Below are 14,671 nucleotides of genomic sequence, written 5' to 3' on the forward strand. Positions count from 1 at the left end.
AGCATAATTTACAGTATTACTCTAGCTGTACAAGATGTGACTGCAGGACTATGTAGAACTTGGGCACTACATTCACCTTTAGATAAGAAAATTGATTATAAGGAAATCTCAACATATCTACATGCTCTTGGTGAATAACTAGTATAGACATGTTACAGTGAAATTGTAAGCATTAAATCCATTCTAAGAAATAAAACTTCTGTTATTCTCCAGAACTTATCTTTTAACTCTGGAAAGAATTAGTAACCCCTTTAGCAGAAGGAATGACAAGTGCTAGGTAATCTGGCTGTCAGGGAGCCAGTTTTCTTTTACTTAGGAAGTCATTTTCATTAGTCCAAGTGTATGTATTGTCTAAATGTTGGAAATCAATTGAAGGATCAGGTTTGAAATAGCAATTTTAAAACATACCAGACAAAAATAGAAGGCAGATTATTATTATTAATATTATTATTAGTAATAATAATAAAAAATCAAAGTTATTCCTGGATTATTTTCTGCCAGAAGGGAATTTAAGAACAGTTTTTAAGAAATTTTACAGACATATTTTTTTATTTCTACTTATACTTTCATGTATATTATATTTTATCAATAATAATGGTGTTCCAGAATTTAAATAGGTCAAACGGATTGATAGCAGCTAAGTAGCTATCCCAGTGTATATCCCAGTGTATAGAATTAATATTTTTCTCATAAATGCCATATCTTTGTAGATTAGTGGCAACTTAGGGGCAGTGAAATATTTCTATAATGTGATTATATCAGTTTGGAGTTTTAAATATGTATGTCTTATATACACAAATATTTCAGTCATTCATTAACTGTAAAGCGAAGCATGTAGAACATGGAATAAAAAGAAATTTCAGTGGAAGTTATGAAATTTTCGTTGTCTCCCTAATATGCATTTCAGAAATGTGTCTTACTCTACCAGACTGAATGTTGCAAACAAGTTAATATTTCTTAATAGCCAGGCGGATGCTCTGTTTTCTGGTCAGTCTCACCAAGAATGGTTCAGCCAGCATTTGGAACAAGCAGAAATTCCAAGGACAGAATAATGCAGAGTGATTTATTACACATTTGACTTTCAGCAAATTTCTGCAGCTATTGCTCAAGGTTATGTTGAAATTAATACAATGCCAAAATAATGAAGGCCCAAATGAAACTAGACTACAGATATTGCGGCTTCATAATTTACTAGAAAAACAGTAAATTTTGGACCTAGAGGAATGGTTATCTTTCCCTTTCCCTTCTGCCAGTCTGCATCACAATCTTTTTCAGTTTTTACCTTGGTTCTCAGCTCAAGGGTTGTGTAATCTGTAAAAATATTTTCCATAATTTTCTCTTTTTAGATCTCTAAATTTCTTAGGGTACTTACAGTTCCTGGCCGTGGATATGGAACTCGCCCTTGGTAGGGAACCCACTGGTAGTTTGGGCCATCTCGGTGGGCATAGGGGCCAAGAAATACCCTCCTCACATCAGTCATGCTGTACATACACACTGCTGATCCCTTGAAGATATTACTAAAAATAAGGGGAGAAGAAATCAAATCATATTCTTTAATTTATCAGATTAATCAACTGATAAGCTACAAGATAGTAGCTCATTGCTTTCTAATCAGCATATGCTGATTATCAAAACTCTGACTTGCTCTTCAAACAATTTTAACTTACCTCTTGTGAAAGTTCAGCAAAACTAATATGATCTCCCAGACACTGTGCAAAGCTGATGGCTGTTATTCCACTATTTAAAAACATGTTGCTCCCACAAGACCAAAGCCCCAATTATTGTGGCTGTACATATAGGTCTGCTTAATTCTTTTATAAAATTCATATTTTTCAATTTGTTGTAGAAGTTGCTTTCATCATTTGGGCAGTACACACGCAAACTTCAGTGTTGTTTCTTACCTTGAAATTTGTTACCGGAGACAGCAAGTACTTGTAAATCTCTTTTCTATGCCTGGTTATCACTAGCAACATTCTTTCTATTTAGAGACCTAAAGTTCTGACCTTCACAGGTAAATGTGGTAATGCTCTGTGCTCCCAATACTGCAAACCTTCCCCAGGCTAAAGCTACAAATAACATTTTGTTCCTGATGAAAGCACAATGAAACCAAAACAGTCAAGTCACAGTTTACATGATTCAATAACAGAACTTGCAAAATTTTTTAAACTTCAGATTTAAACAATACTTCTTACTAATACCTCCCCAAGAAGTCAGTTTCTCACACCACAGATTTTCTACATTACGCTTCCCCCAAACAATCTTACTGATGCTTATGTTATTTCTAAAGTTTCTCTTGCTACAAATCAAAGAAACATAATGGTTGGGAGGGACCTCAGAAGATCAAGCCCAACCCCTCTGCTGGATCAAGTTCCCTTCAATTAGTTACACAGGAAAGCATGCAGGAAGGTTCTGAATATCTCCAAAGAAGGAGAATCCACAACTTCTCAGGTCATATTGTTCCAGTGCTCTGTAACCCTTTATGTAATGAAGTTTTTCCTCATGTTCATATGGAATTTCCTACATTATAGTTTGTACCCATTGCCCCTTGTCTTGTCACTGACACTGACATTTAAGTCTCATCATTTAGATGTTTATAAGCACTCCTCCCTCAGTCTTCACCAGACTGAAGAGCTCCAGGTTTCCCAGCTTTTACTCACAAGGGAGATTCTCCAGGTCCCTACTCAATTTTGTAGCCCTCCATTCGACTCTCTCTAGAAGTTCCTCATCTTTCCTGAACTGAGGAGCCCAGTTCTGATCTCCACTATTAAAAGGCAGTTCAACAGAAAGAACAGTCTGAGAAACTGGTAGTCTTTGTGCTATTTCCTTTAGAGCAATAATGTACATTACCCATAAGAAAAGAAACCTAATTCATTACTTCTTACTGCCACTGACATCTCAGTTCAAAGGTTAAGAAAATTTTGTGTTCTTTAAAAACATTTTTAATGAAGGGACCTCTTTAAAACAAGCAGACATCAAATTTCTATGCAAGTAAAATAATACATTCCATACCTGGAAGTTGTAAACACTCCATACACTATTGGATTTTTAGGGTCCTTCGAGTTCATTAGGAACACGTCTTCTGTAAACAATAAGAAGAGATGGAAAAGAAAAATGACTGAAATTATGTATGGACAATGCCAGAAAATGTTTTTATATTCAAAACCATTTCTGACACTTACGTAATTCATCAAAGTGTGTGTCAATACCATTGGGTCCTGGCACAGAACAAATCAGACGTGCTTTGAGGAAAGTTGTCCACTTGTTAACAAGGCTCCTGTGTCCACCAAAGTCATTCTAATAACAAAAGTATTTCTCATTAATATCTTGTAACAATCTTTGTGTGAAGAATGAATAGAAGGCAGGGAAAATATATTAAACAATCGCAAGATACTACCTATAGAAAACAGAGGAAATAATTAAACATTTACATATAAGAGTATTATAATGTTGCCAATGACATTAATTCTAAATTACATTTATTTTACAATTTATCACTATATATTTCATAGAGTCACTTTATAATTCTCATTAATTAAATAATAATACATATATATATATATATATATACATAGTATATATAGCAATGGAAAAATGGAAAAATACAGGCAACTCCTAAGCTGCCATATCTTGTTAAATCTTCCGGGGTTTTGTATTTTTAAGTTAAACAAAAGTACTACTTGCATGTGAACAAAATTGATCCCACATATTTAAGGACCTCATAATTATGGAGGAAATGATTTTCAAGCAGCTATTTATGGGTTTGAGAGAGAAACTGAAATTATGACTATGAATTAGCATAGGATTTTACTATGAACATTCTACATGCCAAAGCTACAACGTTTATGAATATAATTTAATTTGTAGAAATCTTTTTTAAAGTCTGTCTGAAAATATTTGGACATTTATCAATGTGGATGGATGATTCAATATGCAATCCTTAAGTCTTCTGGATTGTTGCCCATTTTTGCAGCTAAATTGAACAGTTATTATGTTAAATCTTCCTTTACTTTTGTTTTAAGAGTTTTCATTAATATGGAAACAGGAAGGCATTAATATTTACTTAAAATTAAATTCTTCAAATGTTGTTGGCCTATCTAGAATTATTCCTTTTCCTGTAACAGATTTTACTTTTTGCAGAAACATTCTGAAGCTCAGAAGATGAGTGTGATTTTTTTTTAAAAACTAAGTGACTTTCCGTCTGGATGATCTCTGTCTCATTGTAGTGACTGAGATAACACTGAATAGTTTACAGTCAAGAACATTCTCAGAGTGCCTCGTCACACAAAGAAGTCATCATTTTACCTTACAGATCTGCCCTATTCTGGCATGAGTGGCTTTTCCAGTGTGCTCTCCATCAATTGCATTTTCACGGAAGAAGAAATAGATTTTGTCATCTTCTGGATTATCGCTTTCAGGTATCAGGTGAGCACTAATAAATCTGGGATCTGAAAGACAGTGTCATTATTCATGTTACTATTCCATGAATTAAGTCACTTGCCTTCTTTACATGAACTGTGTGACTTTACTTTCCGAGAATCAATCTTTGCATTATATATCTGAATAAAGTACATCCTTACCTTTAGGAAGTGAAAGGTGTTTATATTTCTCTTACCTCTAAAACACGGAAAAGTTTGCTATAGACATTTAATGAGCAGACCTTAACCTTATCATTAGAGTAACTAAACATTTGTGGAATCTCCTTAAAAACTGTGGTATAATATGGCTTCCTAATTTTATGTATATATTCTTGATTTTATTTTTTTTGTTTATTTGAATGTTTTGATTTTTTAACAATAACCAAAGAAAACAATATTGAGACAGTGTGATGTTCCTCGCTTATATAAAAAAAAAAATATCTTTTTTTAAAATATCTTTTTTAAGATATCATTAATATCTTAATGTTCAAAAACTGGGATAAAAATATATCAACAAATGAACATACATAAGATGCACACACTGATTAGTTATTTAGAAAGAAAAAAGTCAGCAGTTTTGGGAGAAAAGTTTATGGAACTCATAAAAGAAAATTCATACCAGTGGTGAATCTGGTTCATCACTACATTTTACAGAGATACTTCTGGTATCTTTCACTATATTTGGAAAAAAGAAGGCATAACCAACATCCAACAGATTTACCAATCTGTTTTACAGTCATTTTACATCATGCTGGGATAATTAAGTATGAACTATATTTAACTACTCAAAGAACCCTGTTTCTCTGTGAAATTATAAGCTATTTTAGTGTCGTGCATTAACATCTTTTCTGTGTATGTTTATTGCCATATAATCATGAAAATAATGAACTTTATTTTGTTTTGCCAGTTTGCACTCAGTCCAATGAACTTCATGCCTTAATAAGGATGGCAATGTTTGTAAGCAACATATTTTATATATTTATATATATGCATGCACGTGTTTAGCTGTGTCTATTATACAGTTGGGTCATACCTTTTCTTTTATACATTTGTATAATTACTACACTGGAAATATCTTGAAAGTTCAAGATGAGAATCAGTTGAATTCCTACAGATAGCTTTAACAGCGCTCTTTGTTGAATTTCCTGTTACGCCCAGGGAATTTGCCCCATCCCTGGAGGTGCTCAAGGCCGGACCGGATGGGGCCCTGAACTATCTGGTCCAGGTGGCTGGCAATGCTGTCCATAGCAGAGGTTTGGAACTAGATAATCTTTGAGGTCTCTTCCAACTCAAGCCATTCTATGATTCTATGATTTGTTTTTATTAATTCCTAAAATTCAACATGGAATTGACTGCTTCTAAGCAGTAAGTTGAAATTTTCATCGAACAATATGTGCCTAACTCTAGAATTTCACTGTTCTATGGTAATGCTCAGTTCACAGGTGATCATTTTAAATGTGAAAATAGGTCCGTTTTCCTCATAGTTTTCCTCATGGTTTTTCACCACATCATTCATCAAGAATAATTTAATTTGTCATGTGATTGCTTAGCTACCCAGTTGCATAAGATCCTTTTGTAATTCATCACAGACTTCCTTTGTCTCACTGTGCTGAATAACTTAGTATCGTGTGAAAACTTTCTCATCTTGCTGTTCAACTTCTTTTTCAGCTTATTTATGAACACGTTGAACAACAGAGACCACAGACCAGACCTCTGTGGAACTGCTATTCCCTATAATCTATTACCTGTTTTCTCTTAAAATAAATATTTTTGGACAAATAAAAGCAACAAAAATCTGTAATCAGCTTAAACTCTGCATCCCACAAAGAAGAACTCAAGATACTAAATTTCCTTTATTTTTACCTTACTTAGTGGTTTTCAGTTTATGCTGATACAAGGCTTAAGATTAATTGAATCATTGTAACGTGGTTAATATCATGATTATTTTCCATGTGATCTATCACAAGAAATGTGCATCTACATTCTGAAAATCTCTGGCAGCCTGCGGAAGGATTCATCAAAGAAAAAAGACAGCCAGACATTGGTCTGGTCTACTGAATATGAAGAACTTCTGATCTGAACGCACATGGTTACTTTTACAATCTTAAGGTCTTAGTGAAAGAGGTAAGAAAATACATTCAAACAAAATCTAAATGCATTCCCCAAATGTTTGAATGATTTGTCTCCAGCACAATGGGTTTTGTAAATCACAAGATATCAAATTCTAACATAAATCACTATGTTATCAGGCATCAAAATTCTAACTTTATACTGCTTTGTGATGAGCCCACGGGGAGTCCCATTTGAGTCAATACTATTGCTGATATAGTAAGGGTTATACAAACTTGCCCTAGGTTAGGATATTATTATTATTTTCTTTCCGTCTCATAATTTTGCAAATGAAACTAGAACAGTAAGAAAGCCTAGTGTTACAGAAATACGAGAATTATAAAAAAAATACTGAGAGATTGAAAATATGCATCTAGCAGAGTGGCAGCAGAAGAGAGGGGCTGTGAAGAAGGCAGATATAATTAAAGTCGTATTCAGAGCATGTGTGAATAAGCTTTGTACATATTGCTTAGCAATGGTCATCTGGGAGGAATTCTGATTTTCAGTTAGTGATTAGTAATCCTAACTACATCTTTTGAAAATAGAATGCTCATACAGCCACATATTCAAACATATCTATAGTACATCACGGAATATTTTCTGTGTTTCTTGTGTTTCTTACTGTGCAAACCTCAAGCTGCATTTCTATCCAGTTAAGTCAATATGTTTTAGTCAATAAAAGAATGGTTCTTCATGTAATACAAACTTTGTTCTTGTTACTTAGTTTTTTTGTTTGTTTGTTCTTTTTTTCCCCCCTCTTTCATATTACATCTTGTGCCTATGTAAGGAACCAAATAAAGGGATTACAGGCTATAGGTGTTCTGACACATATAAACACAGATTAATTTCTGTTCAGAATGAATATAATGATCATATAAGAAATGCCATGATTGTGTGTGTATATGTTTTCAGAGGGGATTTAGTAGGGTCTTCAGCTGATATGTGGGGTGGTGTAAGCTAGCGATCTGTAGCATGCTCTCTACTGTTTCACTGGCTGAGGATCTGCTTGATCTGCCTGAGGCTTGATGCACACTGGCATTTAACTCTGGGTCTTCAGACTATGCTTACAACTGTTTAGGGCCACGATGAATCAATCAGCCAGATGGCTGGCAGTCACGCAACATAGTACTCTCCATGGACTGTGTAGTGCTTTTGAATTTCTCTTCTTTAATGAAGGGAAGGGACATGTCCACAGATGAGAGACTTATGCTTGACTCTCCTAATTGCTCAACCATGCAGCAGAAGAAAGAATGTTATCCATGAGGGTATATGTTCAAATATTGAGACTGCGTGTCCTTACATTGCAAAATTAAACAAGTTCAGTATCAGGAGCTTCCCATGGGAATCTTAAAATGGTCCTGTCAGGGCTGACCTATTTCATACATTCAACATAGCTACCTAAGAAGTACTGGAATAAACTTCAAGCAAGTTTTACGGAATAGAAAGTGGGATCTTTGATCCAAAACCACGAATGACAACTGCAAACTCAGTGCACTGTAGGTGTTGTGGATAAATAGGATGACTTCAAATTTCTGTTCATGAACTATAAGATATTTTGAGATTCTAAAACTGCCTCAAATCAGTGAAACACTCAGAAAAGCCATCACAACATTTCAACATGCTCTTGCTTAAAACGATTGTCCTACTGGCTAGAAGTCCAGAAAGCATGTTTTGTTAAAATGGACTTAAGAAATAATTTGACAGCAAATAATTTCCAGTGACTCATTGCTTTAAAAAACACACAACCATATAATGTGGAAGAGTGCTTTAAAAAATAGCATACATCAAACAAACATGTCTGAAACATGTTTAAGCATGATCAAAGGAGAAACAAAGCCATGGCATAAACATGATCAAAATAAAATTGCAGCTAAAAGCACTTCTCTGATCTTGTAGCCAATGTGAACAAGCTAAAAATAAAAACTCGTATTTTGATTTAAAGCAATCAGCATCAAGAAGCAGATTATTAAAGTACACACCTTTCTTAGCCTCCTTTAACTAAATGTCCTGACTGTGGAGTTATTTCTCAGCTCCCACATGACACCTTCCTAGCACCACTTTTTCTGTGCCCTTCTGCAATTACCAGTTCTGCAGACATTTCATTGGCAGCAGCCCATTAAACTGTCCTTCATGAAAAATCTGGCTCTTTATGAAAACGACACCTTGGTCCAGCTGCCTCTATGATTTATAAGCCATTGTTTGCTTAGTTAAGTAATGAAAATGTGTTTTGCTTGTTTCAGCACTTTGGGTTCAGAAAAAGCTAAGGAAAATTGAATTGCATCTGCTCTTTTATAAATGTTATTCTTCAGCAGCAACAATAATGCAGACACATACACACCAATAGGAAGAAACAACAAAAATCAGAAATTGGATTGATAATAGAACTGTATTAGCATTTTAATGAAGATATATAAACTGGAAGGCATAGAAATTGCTTTTAACTGTCAAGATTGAGCCAGCTGAGGGAACAGAAGCTCAGGTCATCTCTTCATCATTTGGTAGGAACAAAAGGTCAGCTCTCTCAGGAAATGTTTTGTAAAGATTTTGAACTGGATGCCCCTATTATTGTATAGTTATGGTCAAAATGACTAATTTACCAGCTCACAGCAAGAAACTAGGGAAATTTTATGCTCAGTAAAATTGAAATTGCTATAATTTAATGAAAATTACTGGAGAGTGACTAGGACCTGGAGGAGAAAAACAGTGCTAGGGAGTCTGAAATTAAAAATTTAACCAAAAAAAAAAAAAAAAGAAAAAAAAAAGAAAAAAAAGAAATAGACATTTACTGAGGACTTCATAAATAGTTACAGTGCCTCTCCACTGAGACCGAGCAAAGTCAGAGAAGCAAACACTGTCCTAAGAAAATGTGATCTTGAAATCATAGCAAGCTCCACTACCCACAGAGAGGAGGACTTATAGCATCAGTCACAGATGTGCTTAACAGAGCCATGAGTAAGTTCACAGGAGGACAAAGCTTTTGATATATGTTGATAAGAGAACTAAATTGCTTTGAGGTTTTAGTCACTCAACTGTAGCACACAAAACACTAAAGCAACCAAAGCTCTTCTTCCAAAGTCTGCTCATTTTAATTCTTCTACTTTCACATATCTCTTGTAAGCAACGAGTCAGGCAAACACAGCTGAGATCTTCTAGATTCACAGTTTAGAACAAAGCTCCTCGACAATAGTGCTGGCATCAGACCACATCCTCAAAGTGGGAATGCTCTCTGCACAACAGGTAACTTCAGGCTGCTATGGAGCTAATAGTAGGGCTCTGTGGTAACTTGCATTCAGACACTGACACAGAAGATAGAAGCAGGGAGAGACCACAGAGCAGATGTGATTTAAATACACTATTCCCAAAGCCATGGGCAGGTGGATGTGGCACTTCAATCATCCATGACTGAGATTGTATCATCTTCTACAGGGTAAGAAACACTACAGTTACTCATTGGTGTTCCAATGGAAATTCTCATCAGAAAGTTTTAAAGGTTCATAACATTTATCAAGTGGTACTTTTTTTGTCTGAGTCAAGCCAGATGGATAGTTAAGAACTATAGTCTTCTAATACTGCTGATGCTATTATCTGGAATAGATTTGGATACTCTCCTCATATCTTTTTTTAAAAACAAACCAAAACCAAAGCACTACTATTGCCTACTGGAAATACTTACGATGACACAGTTGGATTATAGTACAGGCTAAGAAGTCAAAGGTTGAACTAAGGCTTCCTGTAACTTCTATTTATCTATTTATTTATTTATTTATTTATTTATTTATTTATTTATTTAAAGATATGCACGATGCTTTTACTCATGCAAATTCAGCACCAGGAATCTTGTCCTTACGGTTTCTCACTGCTTTGACTGAATGTCACCACTGCTAATGTGTCAAATGAATTCAAAAAGAGTGCAGTTTTAATTTAGGGTACTTAGCATCCCCATATTGTATAAATGAGGCCTTGAGTGCCAGCCAAGGCTTAAATCACCAGCCAGTGCTAGTACTCCGAAATCTACATATAATATTTCCTGTGACTAATATTTTAGCTTATACACGATGGAGGAAGAAGAAAATATTGAACTCTGATGCAATAATCAGTTTCTGAAGCCTTTGTTCTAAAGAGACAACAATGGTTGTTGTCTCTGGTCTCAATGGAATGGTTAATTATATGGTGAAGAAAAGTGAATGCAAAAGTTCAGTAAAATTATAGCCTAATTCTCAACATAAATTAGATTTCTCACAAAACAATAGTTATGATCTACCCACCCTATTTAGTTTAAAATAGGTGATTATTATCTCCTTACAGAACAGCAACCAAAATTAACACCTCTTTTCCATTGCTGACTATGTATTGAGGTGTTATATATCTGTCAACACCGTTAATTTTAAACTGTTGTACTTGTTCCCCACAGAAAATAATTGGGAAACTGAGAAAAGCACTGTCCTTCACAAAACAGAAAGATTTGCAGCATATTGTCTTCATGTACAAATAATTCGATTTGACTTTTCTGCATCTCCTAGCTTCCCTGCTGAAAAAATAAGTTAGATGATGTAATAAGAAAAAATGATGAGATTTTCAGCTAAAAACTTGTTTCTTCCCTCTCAGTCATTTTTCTTTTCTTAACATAGATATTTGGAAATTAAAATAACAGAAAGCCTGTGTCTTAACTGTGTAACCATCTTCAGAGCTCTGGCTTATTAACAGTAACTATAGTCTTTATGTAAAGAAATGATACAGTACAGGACGAAGTGGAGCAAGAAGACAATGAAGAAAAAAGATTTTTCTAATTTGAGTGTCACACACTTTGGCAGTCAGAGTATTGCAATGGCTCTGTCTTTTGTAAAATCTGAGGATTCACCAGTAGAGCACAAGTCACTGTGGATGCCCGAGCAGCTTAAGGTAGATGTCCCAAACTGAAGACAACAAACCTGTTTCATTGCATTGATTACTTTCTCAGGCCTTCTTAAATATTGCAAAATATGTGATTAAGTCTTGATGCAAAAATCTTTCTCTTCCTAACTTGGAAATTAGAAGTTGCAGGAAAGTGTTCTGAGGGCTCAGGGAGCATGCTGCTGCATTATCAGCCCAGCTCCTAGCACAGGATGATGCAGGAGCCAAGTTGTAGAATCACAGAATCATTTGAGTTGGAAAGGACACTTAAAGGTCATATGGTCCTGCTCCCTTGCAATGAATAGGGACACCTACATCTAGTTCAGGATGTTCAGAGCTCCATCCAGCTTGACCTTGAGTGTCTCCAAAGGGCATGTAATCTACCACATCTCTGGGCAACCTGTTCCAATGCTTCACCACCCTTAATGTAAAAAACTTTTTCATTATATCCAACATAAATCTTCTTTTCATTTGAAACTATTTCTCTTGTTCTGTCACAGCAGACCCTACTAATGAGTCTGTCCTCCTCTTTTTTATAGCCATCTTTCAGATTTTGAAAGGCCACTCTCATGTCTCCCCAGAACCCCAGATCTTTCAGACTGTTACAGGGGAGGTGTTCCATTCTTTGGATCATTTTTGTGACCCTCCTCTGGATGTTCACTCTGGTGAGGAATAGCTGGGAATTAACAAGGCAACCACATTTCACTGAAGGGAAAGTTGGACAGCCATCATCAGCACAACTGGCAAAGCATGAAACCTTAAACTGAACACCAGAAACTTGACAAGTATGTCTTTAGCCTCTGTATGTCTCCTTGGGCTTAAACTCTCAAAATGTCAGTTCTGCACACTGCTCTACTCTGCTGCCAGCATCACCATTCATCCACATATATATTTCTTTATTTTTCTGTCTATATCTTGAACCCCTATGGGTTGACATGGCCCCTATGTCAAAAATAATCTATTTTCGAAACAGGAAGAAAACATCCAGAATTTGTACTGCCAGGTTCAATTTGAAGTGTGAGAAAGGGATCTTGTAACTATAAAAGCAATCTCTTCCCAGATGTCATTTCAAAAAACTAGACAGGACTCTGCCATCATCTCCTCTCACAGTGAGGGACAATCAGTCATCAGTAAATGATCCTCAGCCTCAGCCAGTTCTGAGGCAGTAATCCAGCAGAGAATGTTCCTGTATCCATTTCCTACCTTTCCAATCTCCTACAATTTGATTTCTTAGTTAAATTCTTTAGATGTGACCACAGAACTAAGGTCATTTTTGTCAAACTATGAAAAAGATTTGTTGTTATAACTAACTTTCACAGCTAGTGCAAAGCAACTTGCCATAAAATCCTTTAACGTAAGATTAATGAGGGATGGCAGCAAAGACTGGAAGAAGGACTGGGTGAATGACTGTTTTTAATTGATCTGTCAGTGCAGCATAGGAATGTGAAATGCAGCAAGGCGTCTGTAAGCGGAAGCAAAACCCCTCAGCACAATCTGAGGTATTCAGTGTGATAACATCACTTATGACAACCTTTTTCAGTAGTCATGTGAGTAAAATAAGTGATTCCAGTTTAGCTTCAGTCAACATAAGGAATTAACAGCATGTATACTGTTGTGATGTACTAATTTATCAATGACATGAAACTTAGATCTATTATCAAAGTAAACAAACAACAAACAAAAACAACAAATGAACAAATAAGACAAAATGTTTGATAGTGCATGTGTGCTTAAAACCACGGAGATGCTTGAAATAGCAAGGATATGCAAAGGACATGCACTTGCACTGCTTTGTAAGAAAATTGTTCTCTTCAAATTCTGTTTGACTGGTACATACTTTTGTACTTTTATTCCATAAAAGTAAACTCTCTCACTGTTGTTTTGTTTTGTTGCTTTTTTTTTTTTTTTTTAATTTCCTGACTGCATTTCAGAAACATTTGAAGCAATTACTGTAATTTGTAAAAACGAAAACCTTCTTGATGTGAAATTGTATCAGTCTCACAATTTCAGTATTTTTAAAGACAGTGAGGGAAGAATTACAGCACACATGTTTGTGATACATAAACAGCAGGGAGAAGAATTAGCAGGAAGCTTAGCAAAAGTATTTAAATAGTAATAAAAGAATGAAATGTAGGAAAAGATACTCAGTAATGAACAGGAAACTGTGGAATATGTTTAAGTAATGGTTTCTACCAGTAGAGGTCTGGCAAAAAAAAACCCCAAACCATTAAAGTGCAAAAGTATGTCAAATGTGGAGCAGAACTGAGTATTAGCAATGTCAAGACATTTTACAGCCTTGAGATGATTCACTAGTTCATGGAAAATGGTTTTGCACCTTTCCCTCTCATGAAGCTTTTTCTGCCTTTAGCATGAGCTCCTTCAGAGAAGCACAAGAATAGTAAACAGAGGTTGAAGGAATGAGTGAGCGATGAGAGCTGTGTGCCGTGACTGAGCTTTCATAGCATGTAAAACACTATCACAGAAATCAGGAAATACAAAATACAAAAAACAAACAACAATAACTAAAGATAACAACCTAAAATATTTTTGTTTACTAGCTTGTTCATTTGGTTGGTTATTCATATGTGGGAATTACCGCTGTGCTTTTAAGACCTGTAATCATGTGTAAAATGCAGATAGTGGCAGTTCTACTGGATGTACTACCACAATACTGAGCCATCGCTTCCATACATGAGAAGAATACAGGTAATTATGAACGTCTCCTATATTTTCTTCCTTTTTTTCCATCATATTTGGAACTTATAATTTTTTCTAAGATGCAAGCATAGGTCTTTATATGTATGTTTATACATTTGTACTGGACACTACAAACCATTGGTTTTAATACATGCTTGTACAGATCCATATGAGTTTTGAAGCTTGTCTATCAGATGTATAAGCCACCTGCCTTATTGTAAGAGTCACTGAAAGTAAATGAGAAACCAAGAATTCATGAATTTGACAAAATACAGTTCCCTCTGTTTCCTTCAGCATAACTTACATATTGATGATAATCTGTTATTATTTGACTGTTTTCCTCAGTTTTGTACATCCTGTATTCAATGCATAAAATTAATAAGAGACACTCAGTTGTCTGCTGTAAACATTACATTTGTCCCTGTTCAAATTCCCAGTCTTTAAAAACTTATTATTTTCTACTGTGGGCTCTATGAAACTTGAATTCTGCATCTCATGTCTTTATTCTCCATTGCCTTCTGCTTGCAACATTTGCCATCAGCTTCCAGCATTTAAAAATA

The 14,671-nt window shown here is 35.2% G+C and overlaps 1 protein-coding gene across 1 annotated transcript in view; it reads right to left on the minus strand.

Moving 5' to 3' along the window:
• The window catches only part of SEMA3A (semaphorin 3A), a 168,601-nt gene that overhangs the window by 31,868 nt on the left and 122,062 nt on the right, over nt 1-14,671 (minus strand). The window contains exons 7-10 of the mRNA XM_052681030.1: nt 4,303-4,445; nt 3,180-3,294; nt 3,010-3,079; nt 1,373-1,517 (exon numbers count right to left, since the gene is read on the minus strand). Of these exons, the coding sequence (XP_052536990.1) occupies nt 1,373-1,517; nt 3,010-3,079; nt 3,180-3,294; nt 4,303-4,445 (473 nt within the window). The remainder of the gene's footprint in view (nt 1-1,372; nt 1,518-3,009; nt 3,080-3,179; nt 3,295-4,302; nt 4,446-14,671) is intronic.

Source organism: Tympanuchus pallidicinctus, unplaced genomic scaffold (assembly GCF_026119805.1).
Source record: "Tympanuchus pallidicinctus isolate F22 unplaced genomic scaffold, pur_lepc_1.0 scaffold19, whole genome shotgun sequence".
Taxonomy (NCBI): domain Eukaryota; kingdom Metazoa; phylum Chordata; class Aves; order Galliformes; family Phasianidae; genus Tympanuchus; species Tympanuchus pallidicinctus.